General features: G+C 26.2%; 1 protein-coding gene across 3 annotated transcripts; it reads left to right on the forward strand.

Moving 5' to 3' along the window:
- Nucleotides 1-1,368: 1,368 nt before the first annotated feature.
- LOC123264109 (probable E3 ubiquitin-protein ligase HERC4) lies at nt 1,369-17,021 on the forward strand. Of its 3 annotated transcripts, none has more exons than XM_044727199.1 (10): nt 1,369-1,551; nt 2,241-2,697; nt 3,828-4,103; nt 6,495-6,646; nt 6,720-7,103; nt 8,049-8,176; nt 8,266-8,434; nt 8,951-9,247; nt 10,565-11,827; nt 16,310-17,021. In XM_044727199.1, the coding sequence occupies exons 1-10, from the start codon at nt 1,549-1,551 to the stop codon at nt 16,460-16,462; spliced, it is 3,282 nt and encodes a 1,093-aa protein (XP_044583134.1). In that variant the 5' UTR covers nt 1,369-1,548; the 3' UTR covers nt 16,463-17,021. The 3 variants fall into 3 exon arrangements, with proteins under 3 accessions (XP_044583134.1, XP_044583135.1, XP_044583133.1); XM_044727200.1 differs by having other exon boundaries at nt 1,369-1,546; XM_044727198.1 differs by lacking the exon at nt 1,369-1,551 and adding an exon at nt 2,086-2,120.
- Nucleotides 17,022-17,371: the final 350 nt, after the last annotated feature.

The raw sequence follows: 17,371 nt of genomic DNA on the forward strand, positions 1-17,371 counted from the left end.
AAAATTGCGCCAAGTCCACGTTCATAAGACTATCAAGAAAAAAAAAATTTCTTTTTTCTTTACAAAAAGATATAAAATAAAAAAATTAAAAAATCCAAGTAACCGATATAATGATTGTATTTGATTTTCGGAAATTAAAAAAAATTTTATTGTAAATTTGAAAATTAAAAAAAAAATTTTGGAACGTACTAGTCCAGTCGGCAGGGAAATATTAGGCCGTTTGTTTACGACTTCCAATGCAAACGGAGTAAATTGCAATTTTTTTTTTTTAAAATACTCAGAAAAATATGTAGATTATTGTTTAAAAAAAAAAATCGCGGAAAATCAATTGTTTAAAAAATAGCCATTTTGCAAGTAGCTTTAAATTAAAATATCTCGGAAACTACGCAAAAGTAGTCGAGACATGCTGCGTATAAAATTTAGAAAATTAAATAAGGAACAAAATGAGCTAAACCCGATGTCTCTACGACCAATAGTTTACGAGATATTAATTTTTTAATGAAAAAACGCGCGGTTCCGCTCAAGCGCTATAACTCCGCGAAAAATCAATCGATTTACTTTTTTTTTTTTTTTTAAATTAAAGCTTTTATTGTCTTCTATGAGCAAAAAAATCAGCTAAGCTCAAAAAAATTTTTTTGAATTTATATGAATAATTTTCAGTTTTTCGAATTTCTGCATTAAAAAATAGTTAAAATGAAAAAAAAATTATTTTTTTTGCATGAAAAAATTTTGTCGGCAATAAAGAATCGATATGAGAAAAAAAATTTTTTAATACAAAAATATAGGTAACTACTTGGTGTGCGTCATTGTGTATTTCAATTTTTTTAAAGTCCTAGTAAGGTAAAAGCCCCAATAGATGATCATGTACCAGTATATGATCACTCCATGTATTTGTATACCTATATTTATGAATATAGATATACAAATACATGGAGTGATCATATACTGGTACGTGATCATCTATTGGGGCTTTTACCTTAAATAGATTTTACGAATTTCATTAAAAGTAAAATATTTTGCAACCACGCACACTAAATACGTTCCAAAATGTTTTTTTAATTTTTTAATTTACAATAAAATTTTTTTTAATTTCCGAAAATCAAATACAATCATATCGGTTACTTGGATTTTTTAATTTTTTTATTTTATATCTTTTTGTAAAGAAAAAAGAAATTTTTTTTCTTGATAGTCTTATGAACGTGGACTTGGCGCAATTTTTTTACAGTGAAACTGTTTTTGTTCGGATTTATAATTACTTTGCTCCTAACTTAAATAGTTAACCATCAGTAGATAAGTCAACAATACATATTTTAGGTAGAAATATATTATACTAGACAGTAGTTTTTTTTTTATTTCATTGAATGAATTATCACTTTTTGATTAAAATAAAAACAATATTAACTATGAAATTTATAATTACTGTTGGTGATTTTTATAAATGTCATTTATGAAACATAATTTTAAATATAGTGATCAGTTATTTGTTACAGTGAATAAAAGATAAGAAATACAATATTTAATTGAATTAATTATAGGTTATTGAATTGTATGGTATGTGCAATTTAAATCTTGTATTATTAAATAAATAAATAAATAGAACAAAATTTCTTTACAATTTAATTAATGACTTGAAACAAATAATTAATTACAATCTTCATTTTAGTATTTTAAGTCTTTATTTTTCTAGTTTTCTCTACAATATTTTTTATTGATGATTATAAAGTTACTAGACTATTTTTAACCTAATAATTTAAAAAATTATAATTGCATCAGTGAATTTATTTATTTAATTTTTTTTAATTTATCATTAAAAATTTTTTCGTAAGATCTATCATTTTTTCTTCAACTTTTTTTTTGTTTACTAATAAAAATCTATTTACGCTCTCTATACATTTTGTCTAAATCGTTTGTTATTTTTATATATAATAAAAAAAAAAAAAATATAAATTAAATTACAACTGATAAATATTTTTGTTTTAAAAAATCACTCTTTTTTTCTGTAGGTTAAAATTGAACAAAAATAAATAAATATAAATTAAAAATTAAATTATTTCATATAAATTATCTGTGGTGTGGTTAAAAATATTTTATTAAAGTTAATGGATCATCAAAATAATACGGTAATATATTTTTTTTCAATTTAGAATATCAAAAAAATATTTATTTTATTTTTATTTTTATTATTAATTAAATAAATTTTTTCCATAATAATAAATTAATAAATATTTAATATTTTTCAGGCAAACTCATCAAAAAAACGCCGACGTAATAGCAGTAGTGACACTAATTTATCTGGAACAAAAAAATTTATAGTAGACAAAACAATTCTAATACTTGAAGCCGATATGTTTTGTTGGGGCAGCACAGTTCACGGTGAGTTGGGCCTAGGTGGTATAGAAGAAGAAATAATAAATGTACCTAGAGAAGTAACTAACTTTAAACAAGCTACTGAGATAAAAGACATTGCTTGTGGTAATAATTACACAGTTGTTATTACTCAAGACGGTAAAATTTACTCTTGCGGTAATAATGACAGTGGACAATTGGGACATGGTAAACCTAGGAAGAAATTACAACTGGTATCGGACCTTGAAGCTTTTGTATTCAAAAAAGCGGTCTGTGGTGCTAGTCATACGTTAGCGATAAACGAGTGGGGTCAACTATTCAGTTGGGGATGCAATTCTGATGGTCAATTAGGTAAGTTTTATTAACACTGAAATTACATTAGTAACATTGGTTTTGGACAGGATTCTTTGGCCAGATAGTTGACCAAGCCCTGGAAACAGAATCCGACAATTATTGAGCCAGACAGTTAATCAAGATTATTTGTCCAGACTGGCGACAGACTTGGACAAGATTTTAAAACCGAATCTGGAGCAATACTTGGTCAAGTTTAGTGACAAGTCTGTACCCAGAATTTGTCCAGATTTTTTGTAAAGAAGTTTCACCCAGGATTGCACGAGAAATGAAAAATACTAACAGTGCGCATTGTTATTGTATTGAAATAAGAAAGATAACTTCTGCCCTTGACAAATGAGTCTTAAAAAGTAGTGGTAGGGAGCCCCTCCATTTCTGGCCATTTTCTGGACGAATTCTGGCCCCAGTCTTGCCCAAGAATCTTGATCAAATATCTGGAGCGATTCTTCGATGGTTCTTGAAGAATAATCTGCCGTAAGTTTCTTGTCCAAGAATTGTAAAAATCTGTATACAGATACTTTATCACGATTCTTGAGCCAGACTTGCCCAAGACTTGGACCAAATTGCTACTAGAGCTATTTTTGTTATTTTAAAGCTTATAATTTTTTTTTATTGATAAATAGTATTAAAATAATTTTCTAGATCAATAAAAAATTTTATGAGTTGGGACAACGAGCAGAGAGTGTGTTCCAAAATACGAGCGCAGAAAGTGAAAATTTTAAATTCTTAGTTTAATATATAAATGAACTAGTTTTTTTTTTATTATTTTGACTATTAAAATTGTGATTCATTTTAATAATTTTAATAATTCAAAAATTCAAAAATTTAGTTGTCGAAACATAAAAATAATACGCTCCATCTTCGAATGGGTAGCAAGCATCTAATTATTTTATCATTTTATTTTAATAATTTTTATTTGAAAATTATTCATCAAAAATAGTATTTATAGTTTTTAAAAATTTTTCTGTGTAATATATTTTATTTAAAATTTTTTTATGATAATTTATTTGCTCAAAAAAATCATAAAAATGGTCAAATGTTTGTTAACTTTAGTTTTATAATTTTCATTCCTATTAATTAAGCATAATTGTTCATTTTATTTATTATATCCTATTTTTTATATTTGATAGGTTTAAATTCATTTGTACCTGTACAAGAGACACCGCAGATGGTGAAAACTCTAGCAACCAGCATAGTTATTCAAGTATCTTGTGGTTACAAACACGCGGTAGCTCTTACAAACAATGGAAAACTTTATGCCTGGGGCTTGAATGATGAAAGTCAGCTGGGTATTGGTCCGGAATCTAAGATTGAACATAAGCCAAGATTAATAAAATGTCTTGAAGCTGTTCCGATTGCTTATGTTGCTTGTGGAGGATATCATACAATAGTAGTTTCTAAGTCCGGTAAATTTATTTATTTATATTTTTTTTTTTTTCAATTTAATTGTTTACTTTTCAAAAAAAAATTTTTAAGTAACAAGTAGTCATTACTTGATTTAACAATATTCTTATAATTTAAATAAAAAGATTAATTCTGATCATCTCTGAAATTTTAGATTGTATTTTTATGCTATCATTTTTTTTAAATTTTCCGAAATTCTGAGCATAAAGATTTATAATTTTTTTATTTTATTATAAAAAAAATGATAAATTTATAATTCATACATAAAATACACAATTCTTTATTAACTTTTAATTAAAAATGAAAAAAATTTTAATTAAAATTGATGAAACTAATTTTTTTTTTGAAAAATTTTTTTAACAAAAAATTTGATGAATTTTCTTCATGATTTACAAGACACTTGTAATTAAATAATGACTAGACATAAAATTTTTAAATTATTTAATATTACAAAAAAATACTTGTTTAAATTTTAACATGAACAATTTAATATTAAAATTAAAATTTTTAAAATTATTCAACTCTCTGAATGCTTATTTATTTATGAAAAATATGTAATTTATTGAGAATTAAGTTCTTAAAATTCTACCTTTGACGCTGGTTATATTTTTTTCAGAACGAATAGAATATTCAGTCAATGATTAAATTTATTAACATGCACATTCTTCTTAAAAATTTTTATAATTTATAATTTACTAGCATTATTGCAGTCACTCTGTGACTGTCGTGACTTGTGAACTGTAAATAAATAAAATTTTACTTTATTAAATAATGATTTTTGTTAAATTGTACTGTACTTTTTTAAATATTGACGTTTTTGAAGATATAATAAGCTCATCCCGATGTTACTCTCATCAAGAGCTTTCATTTGAGTACCCACATGAATTTTGATATATTTTTCATATCGACGTTCTAATTAGTAAATTGTCTAACTCCATTTTAGAGAATCTATTTGTACGAAAAAAACAATTAGTTCAAAATTTATTATCACTTTAAAAAATTATTTAATATCTAATCGAGATATAATATTTATATTTTAATCATTCAAATAATTTATAATTGGATTATTACTACATCAAAATGTTAAAAAATCACCCTCTAAAAAATAAGGAGTTAGACAAATTGCTAATTAGACCGACGATATATTTATATATTTATGTATATAATATATATAAATATAATTATATATATGAAAAAATGATGCGGGTACTCAAATGAAAGGCCTCAATGAGTGTAACATCAAAATGAGCTTATATCTTCAAAAATCTCAATAATTAAGAAATTATATTGTATTTGGTCAACTTATGATATTTTTAGAGATATAAACTCATCATCATGTTACACTCAAAGAGACCTTTCATTTGAATACCCACATGCATTTTGATATATTTTTCATATATACATATATGTAATATATATAAATATATAAAATACATGAAAAAATGATGTGGGTACTCAAATGAAAGGTCTCGATGAGTGTAACATCAAAATGAGCTTATATCTTCAAACATGTCAATAATTAAGAAATTATATTGTATTTGGTCAACTTATGATATTTTTAGAGATATAAACTCATCATCATGTTACACTCAAAGAGACCTTTCATTTGAATACCCACATGCATTTTGATATATTTTTCATATATACATATATGTAATATATATAAATATATAAAATATATGAAAAAATGATGTGGGTACTCAAATGAAAGGTCTCGATGAGTGTAACATCAAAATGAGCTTATATCTTCAAAAATGTCAATAATTAAGAAATTATATTGTATTTGGTCAACTTATGATATTTTTAGAGATATAAACTCATCATCATGTTACACTCAAAGAGACCTTTCATTTGAATACCCACATGCATTTTGATATATTTTTCATATATACATATATGTAATATATATAAATATATAAAATATATGAAAAATTGATGTGGGTACTCAAATGAAAGGTCTCGATGAGTGTAACATCAAAATGAGCTTATATCTTCAAACATGTCAATAATTAAGAAATTATATTGTATTTGGTCAACTTATGATATTTTTTAGAGATATAAACTCATTATCATGTTACACTCAAAGAGACCTTTCATTTGAATACCCACATGCATTTTGATATATTTTTCATATATACATATATGTAATATATATAAATATATAAAATATATGAAAAAATGATGTGGGTACTCAAATGAAAGGTCTCGATGAGTGTAATGTAGGGGTGAGCTTATGTCTTTAAAATTATCAATACTTATCATCATAATTGACAAGACCTTTGCAATGACACTAAATTTCACTAAAAAAACCGATTTTATCATATGAATATCCTGGAGACAAAATTTTCCTTATTCTCTTTATAAAATAGATGAAACATTTTATTATATTACAGGTGCTATTTATGCTTGGGGTAGAAACACATTCGGGCAATTGGGAGTGAATAGCACTCAAAGTTCAAGTTTGCCATGCCAATTGCGAACTTTAAGAAATTCCAAAGTAAAACACGTAGCTTGTGGTGAAGACTTTTCGGCTTTTCTTACAATGGTATTTTTACTTTAATTTATAAAACCTATACTTCATAGCAAAAACTATTTTACTATTTTTTATTTTCCAATAGGACGGTGGAGTATTCACTTGTGGCGCTGGTACATACGGTCAACTAGGACACGGTTCAGCAACAATCGAAATTCTACCTCGTCAAATAATGGAACTTATGGGAAGTGTAGTCACACAAATATCGTGTGGTAAACGACATATGTTGGCTTTGATTCCTTCAAGAGGTCGAGTATACGCTTGGGGTCTTGGCGGCGCTGGTCAACTGGGAATAAAGACAACACGAACTGTTACAACTCCTCAGGTTGTCCTTGGTCCCTGGGTATCCCCAAATGGTACATCAATTTATCAATGTGGTGCTCCTACAAGTGAATACAGCATTGATTGTGTTGTTAAACATATATTTACTGGTGGTGACCATTGTTTTGCTACTGTTACTAAACGAGAGGTATTTTATTTTTAATTATTTCAATTATTCTAGTCATAACTAATTATTTATTATTATTATTATCCTGTAAAAAAATCAGAAACAAAATTTGTCATTATTATTAATTTTACTATTATTAATATTATTGTAATTATTGTTATTATTGTCCTGTAAAAAAAATCAGAAACAAAATTTGCAATTTACATTTTTCTATAAAAATTTAATTTTATAAAAATAATAATAAATTTATTTCAGGTTAGCATCATTGCTATTTTTATTTAAATACATTTAATATTAACATTTAAATAATTTACAACAATAATAATTCCAAATAGATTTATAATTTATACAATGTAACTGTTATTAGAGTCTCAAAAATTATCACACGACTTGATGTATTCTTTTAGAGCCCGTTTAAAACTATCTAGAGTTTTCTCATTTTTGATTTGCTCTGGTAAGTCATTAAACCATTGAAAACCCTGATATGTAATCGATTTTTCGGTTTCGTGAGTTCTTGTATGATTTATTAGTAATTTAGATCTATTTCTTGTTTGATAATTATGTTTATCACTTACTCTTAATATTTTGTTTTGTAAATAATTAGATGTTAGATTATTTAACATTTTAATAATCATAACAATAGTGTTATATTTCACTCTTTGCCTGATCGATATTCATCCCAATGTTTCCAACATCAATTTAATTAATGTGTATTTGTGTGTAATAATAATAATTTTAACGACAATAATAATTAATAATTTTTAAGTATTAAAATTTATCATTATTGTTAATTTTATCATTATTGTTATTATTATTTTTCTGTATAAAAATCAGAGATAAAATTTGCAATTCATATTTTTCTTTAAAAATTTAATTTTATCAAAATAATAATAATAATAATAATAATAATAAATAATTTTTCAATATTAAAATTTTTATTAATATTATTTTTTTTTTTTTCTTCAGAGTAATATTCCATCAGATGATAGCAGGATATTCGATCCTTCAACACAGATTCTTACTGTTACTGAAGAACAACTTTTATTTTGTCAAAAAGTACCTATGGGCGCACCATTAGATCATGATCTTATGATGTCAGTAAATTTATATAAATTAAATTTATTATTAACGCTAAAAATACATGATTAATTTAAATAATTAATTTACTTGTTGTGTGAAATAGGTATTTAGAGACAGTTTTCCGTAGCCAATCGTCTATAAATGGATCATTTTTACTCGACAATGATCAACATTATGGATGTTCAAGTAAACACTCTGGTGTGGATGTTGTAAAAGCTTCTAGACTTTTTGGAATTATTTCTGATTTTCAAAATAATACAATACAAGAACTGGTAAATTTTCTATGTTAACATCAATAATTATTCATTAATTTACAATTAAATAAACATTGCAAATTAAAATAAATTATTGAATTTTAAATATAAAGTTTAATAATTAAAACTTTTAATTTTTTTATAAAAAATGCATTGATTTGTTTAATAATTGTAGCGTTAATTTATTAATTAAAAATTTTTAATTTTTAAAGCTAAAAATGTTTTAATTGAAATACTTTAATTAAAATTCCACAATTGCACTTAAATTAAAATACTTGAAATCGTATTTTTAATTGAATAATTAATTAATTAAAAATTTGATTGATCTATACTCAGCATTAAATTCAATAATAATTATAGTGGCATTGAAAAAATTTGATAATATTCCAAAAAATTTTGTAGACAATGATAATTACTTCTTTTAATTTTATTTATATGAAAATATGTTTTTACGAAAATTTTTACATTACATTAAACTAATTATAAACAAAATTTGTGCCAAAAATTTTTCTCATTAAATTTTAATTATTCTAGATCTTCACGTCTATTATCGATGGACTGATACCATCGTTAGCTGCATCGCCACCAGATGTTGAAGCTTTAAGAGTTTACCTTACTCTACCACTGTACCATGGTTTCTCAGAGCCAACATACTGCGAATCTCTCCAAAGACCTTTTGCCATAGCTCTGAACAACTTGAAGCCCGAAGCTAAAAAAATAGTTGGTATTTGGTGGAGCAAAGCACCTGTTCAAGTCTTTTATAGACTTATAAGGTCGTATACAGCTATTGTTTTACTTATTATGAAACAAACCAAAAATATTGACAATATGGTAAGTAATTTTTCTTTTTTATTTCACAATAATATTTCGCGTGACAAAAGCCAAAAAAGCGTATAAAAAAAATTTTTTTTACCAATTAACTAAAAATTATCCAAAACCTCAACATCAATAGATAAGGTAAAAGCCCCCATTATTAGCACTATAAGAGTGATCATGAATATTTGAATTTTTTTATCGTATTTCAAATCAATATTGTCAACTTTTTTTTTTATAGGATTCCTTAAACATTGTTTTTACTTATATAATTTGGTTAATGAACTTTAATAGCAACAAATTTAATAATTATTATATCAACTTAAAACCAACAGGTCGAATGTATGTATTATTCACAGCGCAAAAAATTAAAAGAGCCGATTATTGACATACCATTGACCCTATTATTGACAGGTCTTTTATTACAGTTAAATTTATATTAACAATAATCATTTTTACTAATTAATGCAAAACTATCAATAATTTTTATTATTTTAAAATTCGTTTAAGACCTAGCTTTTCTACTTTTTTTACCAGGTTTTTTTTAGTAATTTTTTCTAGTCTCAAATACTTTGATTCACATAAAATCACATGATAATGTGTAAACATTAATACGTCGATATGTATGTTGAGGGAGCTACGTTACCTTACATTATGGCCTATGTCGTTAGTTGGCGCAAGTTAATTTTTGTGTCCCCATCATTGACATCTGCTATTTTAAAATTAATTTTAACTCGATAAAGTATAAGTAAATGACCATATGGTTATTTAGACTATAAATAATCTAAAATAATTTTAAACAATACAATTACATAAAAAAAAACATTGAGAAATCTGGATTTGAAAATAAGGTCTTTCTTAACAATATTGTTAAGAAATTACAAACGTATAAGCAGTTTTGGCTTACTTGAAATAATGAAATTTTTTTGCGGTAAATAGTGTATACCTAGGAATTTAATTTTACTATTTTTTAATTTCAAAAATATGTAAAATTGTCATGAAATATCAAAAATTGTGGTTATTAACAGATATTAATAATGAAATAATAAAATTAAATAGGGTGTCAGTAGTGGGGGCCCTATCAATAATAGGGACTTTTACCTTATTTTATTAAATATTTATTTTTTTAAATAAAATAATTTTCTTTCATTTTCACTCTTAGAGCCATTAAAATATATATTTTGCTATACGTTTTTTGAAATAATTTTTTTTTTTTATTTATCAACTCAAAAAATCCTTGCAAAGTGATTGGAAAAAAAACTTTTTTTTTATCCGCCCTTTTTGGCACTTGTCACACGATTTAATTTTCTAAAATATTTTTTTTTATATCCACAGCATTTCTCATCAGACTCAACGTTAAAATTAAGTCTAGAATTATTAAAATTTATAAATAAATTAAATCAAACAGAAAATGAAGGTCTTCGTGTGCCTTACGATGTATTTTATTTGCCAGAATTAACAACTCTAATTGATATAAGAACAGATTATATAAAATGGCTTAGTAACGTCGATTCAAATTCTGTTGGCGTAGCATTAATCTGCAATTACTCATTTATATTCGACGCAGAAGCTAAATTATTGCTACTTGAAACAGATCAGGCAATACAAATGCACTCGGCAATGAATGAGGCAGCATCACGAGCGTTTACAAATGTTATGTTCAATGCATTTATGCCCATTGATGCTCGCCCAATGTCGCAATTTTTAATGTTAAATGTATCACGTGAGAATATTGTCGTAGATACTCTCCGTGAATTAACCTCACGGAATTCAAGTGACTTAAAGAAGCCATTACGTATTAAATTTCATGACGAAGAAGCTGAAGACGCTGGTGGAGTTAAAAAAGAATTTTTTATGTTACTATTAAAAGAAATTCTAGATCCAAAATACGGAATGTTTAAACAGTACGATGAAACGAGAACTATTTGGTTCAGTGAAGATTCATTTGAAGATGAAATGATGTACTTTTTAATCGGTGTACTCTGTGGGCTTGTTATTTATAATTTTACTATAATTAATCTACCATTCCCGTTGGCATTGTACAAAAAATTGTTAAATGAGCCAGTTAATCTTGCTGACCTTAAAGATTTATCGCCTGTTCTTGCTAAAAGCTTGCAAAGTATTTTAGATTACAATGAGCCAGATTTAGCGGATGTCTTCTCGTTAAATTTTGAAGTTACCCGTGAAGTATACGGAGAACAAAAAGTCTATGAACTGATTCCAGGTGGCAGTCAAATAGCTGTTACGTTGGAGAACAGGCAAGAATTTGTTAACTCGTATGTTGATTATATATTTAATAAATCTGTTGAGTCTCATTTTAAAGCATTTTACAATGGATTTCATAAAGTTTGCGGTGGCCGTGTGTTAAAACTATTTCACAGTCATGAATTAATGGCTGTTGTCGTTGGACATGAAAATTATGATTGGAAAGAATTGCAAGACATTGCCGTCTACAAAGAAGGCTATACCAAAGATGACCCAACTATTGTTATGTTTTGGCAAATATTTCATGAACTGCCGTTGGAAGAAAAGAAGAAATTTCTTCTCTTCTTGACTGGTAGCGACCGAATACCTCTGCAAGGCATGAAAGCTATCAAAGTAAGTTCATTTTTAGGTTGATTTTTTTACAAATTTAGCTATTGTAACCGGTCATATGTTGTAATTCTTAAGAAAATTTTGTCATATCCCGAGAAAAAATTTATATATCGCGTGCGAAAAGGTAAAAGGGCGCATAATTTTTTTTTATCGCTAATCGACTGGTAGACATATTCTTCGCCAAAAAATAAAACATTAATTTCCCCTTTTTTCCCTTTTTAGATAGATTTCGTAGAAATCTATCTATTGCATTGGTCCTTGTGTCGCAATTCACACGGAATTTTGTCATTTTATCTCTTAAGTAGTCGAGTAAAGCTCAAAATTAGCATTGGTTCAAAAGTTTATATATTTATGTATATATATATTTATATTAGGGTGGCGCAAAAAAACCGACTTTTTTTTTTTTTTAAGTCTCGAGTGAAAAAAATGTTAGTTTTTGATGTTTTAAGAGCTCTCTCCAAAGGACAGCTTAAAAAAAAAATTTTAAGATGTCGCTCCAAATTTTTTTAAATTTCAAAAATCGTCAAAAATCGAATTTTTTTTTTTTTTTAATTTTTTTTCTCGTTACGGTATAATTTTATAGACTAAAAAAAAATAAGTTTCTGAAAATTTTAGTTAAAAATTTAAATTTTGAAAGGTCGCTCATAATTTTTTTCAATTTATTAGTCCATTTGTTTAGATTTTTTCGAGCGACCTTTTACTATTCAAATTAAAATTCCATGCATTTTTTTTTTTTATTTAGTACAATAATCGATAAAAATACATCACGAGATGAACTAAAAATCAAGCACAACATAGAAAATATAATTTTTTTTTAATATTAATAATTTTATTTAATCAACTGCCAAGCGTGGGTTCGAATCCCAAGCTGGTCTTAGAAACCAGCTTGGTTGAGATTTGACCTTGCCGCGTAGGTTAAGATTTTTTCAAACCAAAAATACCCCAACGTACCACTCCCAACACTTAAAGTCGGCGATATGACTAATTAAAGAAAAAAAAAAAAATTATGAGCGACCTTTCAAAATTTAAATTTTTAACTAAAAGTTTCAGAAACTTATTTTTTTTGGTCTATAAAATTATACCGTAACGAGAAAAAAATTAAAAAAAAAATTCGATTTTTGACGATTTTTGAAATTTAAAAATTTGAGTGACCTCTTAAAAATTTTTTTAAGCTGTCCTTTGGTGAGGGCTCTTAAAACATTAAAAACTAACATTTTTCACCTCGAGACTTAAAAAAAAAAATAGTCGGTTTTGCGCCACCCTAATATATATATATATATATATATATATATATATATATATATATATATATATATATATATATATATATATATATATATATATATGTAATATAACGCGGCTTGTGGACACGATAGCGTCTACAATTCTCAACGGACTTAGATGAAACTCGGTACACATATTCTTTGGGTAGTGACCTTGAACGAGTTCGAAGATGAGCAAAATCGATCAATTAGTTTAGAAATGGCGGCCATTTAAAATTTTCAAAATAGTGAAAATCACGTTTTTGGTCACTTCATTGATGTACAACTTTTGATTGAACAGAGATAGCTAATTTTTGAAAAATTCATGAGATAGCTCATGAAATTACCTTTAATTTGACGTATATGACATTGACATTTTGACCATTTTTAGTTATTTTATCAAAGTTAAAAGTGCAACTGAACCATTTTCAGGCAATGTGTAGTACAACCGACTTATGAATGTTATTCTATCGAGAATTCTTAACAGATCCTAACGAAATTTAGTATATAGATTCCTTGGACAATTAGCTTGCATGAGCCTTAAAATGAGCGAGATTCGTCAATAAGTTTAGAAATGGTAGCTCCTTAAAATTATCAAAATAGTAAAAATCATGTTTTCGGTGACTTCATTGATGTATGAAAAGAGATTGCTAATTTTTGATAAGTTCATGTGAAAGCTCATGAAATCGCCTTCAATTTGACATTTATAACATTGACATTTTGACCATTTTTAGTTATTTTTTCAAATTTAAGAGTGCAATTGAACCATTTTTAGGCAATGTGTAGTACAACCGACTTATATAAGTCATTCTATCAAGAATTTCATTCAGTAAAATCTACCTTCCATTTCGGGTGTGGCCGAATGGCGTTTTTTTTAATTTCCCCTTTTAAAATTACAATTAAAAATATTTTTAAAAAATTGTAAAATATGCGTGATTGTATTAATTTATATAAAAATTTTTTATTTCATTATCACCGGGTTTTTTTGTTGTTTTTTTTTTTTTTTTTTTTTTTTTTAACATAATATTAAAAAGAATGAAAATTACTGAATTGAAAAAAAATTATTCTGATTTATAGTGCACCTATAACCAATGACAATAATTGAAAAAAAAAATCAGTAGATTTCGGTTTTTTTTTCTCAATAAAAATTGATGTTTTTATTTTTTTGATTACTGCATTTCTAATGAATTCAAAGGAGAAAAAATGTGTCGTAGGTGAAAAAAATGTTATTCATATAAATTTCATATCTAGAAACTGATTAATTACGAAACTAAACAATTGTTTTCATTTTGCTCCTTTTTGTAATAAATGAACTTTGTCTACTAGACTGTTTTTTGGATCTATCTTGTCCTGTGAAGCTATTTATCAAAATTTTTTATAAAAAATTAAATTTTTTTTTATGCGCTTTTTTAGCTTTAGGCGCTACTTTTGTAAAAGTTAAATGGGCACATGTTTTTATTAGTAGATTTCATAAAAATCTAACTATTGCATTGGTCCTCATGACGGAACTTTTGAAAAATTTTGCTATATTTCGACTCAGCTCGTCAAGCGGATTCAGAAAATGCATATGGTTCAAAAGTTTATATATGTATGTATTTATATATATATATATATATATATATATATAAATTCATATTATATAACTGGCTTAACTGGTAGAGCCCTTGGCGCGTAACCGAGAGATCTGGGTTCGATTCCCAGTCTGGGCTGTCTGATTATTTTTTCAATTACGGAAAAATTCCCATTGAGTAGGTCCCCCCCTTTCCCCTATCCATTCTTTCCTAACTCCCTTAAAATACGCTTTGATATGGTTTATTCGCCCATATTATATATATATATATATATATATATATATATATATATATATATATATATATATACGATATAATCGGCATTGTCTCTTCTCTAACTCTCGTAATTCTATACGGATCTCAATAAAACGTAACATACTTATTCTTAGGACGATTTCCGAGGTTAAGTTCTAAGATGAGCCAAATATGTCGATTAGTTTAGAAGTGAAAGCAATTCAAAAATTTTCAAAAATCGCAAAAAATTTTCACTTTTACCTTATTTCCGTGCAATAACAATGGAACGCGACATCCTATCGGATTTCTGTAAATTGCATTTGAAAGCTTATTTAATAAGCTTCAATTTGTGTACTTATTTATTTCTCCAAATTAAATAGTTTAGGAATAATAGCAATTCAAAAATTTTCAAAAATCGCAAAAATTTTCACTTTTACCATATTTTGGTGCAATTACAATTGAACGCGATATCTTATCAAAATTATATAAATGGTATCTGAAAGCTTATTAAATAAGCTTTAATTTGTGTACCTCATTATCAGTCTAGGCCAAAAATCACCTACTTTCTCAGACAGATATAATGAAATTTTACTTTTGCATTCGTTTTGACGTCATTGTTGTTTAATCAGACAGAAATTTATTTTTTTTTTTTTTTTCGTATGCAACCCTAGTAGTATTTTTATTATTCATCATGAAATCTACTTCCATTTCGGCTGCCGAATGGCCTTTTATTTTTAGTTACGCCCTTTTAGCTTTAGGGTGCTCGAATTTTTTTTTTTTTTTTTACAGATTTTTGTGTTTTGAATGATTTTAAGAGAAATGAAAAAAAAAAATTTTTTTTCTTATACTCCCTTTCAGCATGGACCCCTGCTAACCTGTAGCAATGCGCCCTTTTTGCTTTAAGGAGGTATTGTGAAAAATCACTTTTCTTACAATATTCCTGAATTTTTGAATACGCGTGCTTCTAAGTGTCCTCTATACGAATAAATTTTTTTTAATGGTCCTTGCGGTGGTAATTTGTGAAATATTAGCTATTAAAAATTGTGCATCTAACATGTATTCCCTATCCTGACCGTAGTTAGAGTGAAAATTTTATTGAATAACAACCAAACTTTTCTTAGAATTTTTTTAAAAAACTGAGAATATTTAATTGAAGTTATAGCAAGTATTTTCTATCAAAAATAACATAAACGAGCGGTATTCATTTTTTTATAAAAAATATTTGAAGTTAGCGACTTAAGATATTTTACGTAAGTGGAAGTAAGTGAGCGATAGTCTGTAAAGAGGGGCAGCACTAGTGCGTGAGAAAGAAATCAATAGCCATAACTTATTGATGTCTTTATTTGCCACAATACCTCCTTAAGCACGCGATATTAAAAACATTGTTGTAGGTAATAATAAATTAATATTTCTTCCAGATTACAATACAACCAATGACTGATGAAAAATTTTTACCGGTTGCACACACTTGTTTCAATTTATTGGATTTACCTCGTTATCAAACAAAAGAGCGGTTACGATACAAATTGTTACAAGCGATACAACAAACTCAAGGATTTTCATTGGTATAGAATCAAATATTAGTACAGTACGTACTTGCCACATTAACTTAATAAATTTATACATATATATATATTTTTAATATATATAATATTTTTTTTTTCTTGTTATATTTATTTCTTCTATTAAAAACACCGTAATTGAATCGTCAAATATTTTTTTGTAATTTCTGTTCTTTTAAAATTAGGTATTTAATAATTAGGCGGACCCAATGGTAATTGACATACGCATGTAAATTTTAAAACTTTTTTTTTGTTGGATCTCTTAGAATCTTACAACGACTAGAATATCAATAAATACTTAATAATTCAAAAATAATGTACAGTTACGCTTAATATGTAAATTTTTAAAATTTTTCCATTAAAAACTGATCATGTGCCTTTGCTTAAAAAAATAATTAGTAAATTTGTTTGCATTTGTTGACGATTGGTAATTTATATGTTTAATTTTAAGTATCAAAACCGATAAACTTTTTTTTCCCTAGTTAATTTTCGCTAGCGCATGAATTATTTAAGAACCAAAAAATGTAACTTTGCTAGCAGATAAATAAAATTTATTCTTTTATTGTAATTACCTTTTGGTAATTTTTTTATTAGGTAGATTTCTTTAGAAATCTATCTGTTGTAGCTGGTCTCATGTCGTAATTATAAGAAAATTTACAAGAAATCTACTTATTCATGTCGGGTGTGGTTGAATGGCTCTTTATTTATTAAACCTGGAATAAAGTATTATTTTATTTTAAAAAAAATTATTAAAAACAGTAATTAACTTCGTTAAAAATTTATTAGTAAAATAATTATCAGAACAATCGCTAATTATTCTTGAGAATTACATAAAAAAATACATTTACTTTTATAATATTCGCTTTTTAAAATCATTTTCTTGATTTTCTTTCGTTCGTTTTAAATAATAAATATATA

Source organism: Cotesia glomerata, linkage group LG4 (genome assembly GCF_020080835.1).
Source record: "Cotesia glomerata isolate CgM1 linkage group LG4, MPM_Cglom_v2.3, whole genome shotgun sequence".
Lineage (NCBI taxonomy): Eukaryota > Metazoa > Arthropoda > Insecta > Hymenoptera > Braconidae > Cotesia > Cotesia glomerata.

Coding starts and splice junctions, on each gene's coding strand:
- LOC123264109 (XM_044727198.1), top strand. CDS start 2,100: ATGGATCATCAAAATAATACG. Junction 2,121..2,240: donor TGGATCATCAAAATAATACG/GTAATATATTTT, acceptor AATATTTTTCAG/GCAAACTCATCAAAAAAACG. Junction 8,435..8,950: donor ATAATACAATACAAGAACTG/GTAAATTTTCTA, acceptor TAATTATTCTAG/ATCTTCACGTCTATTATCGA.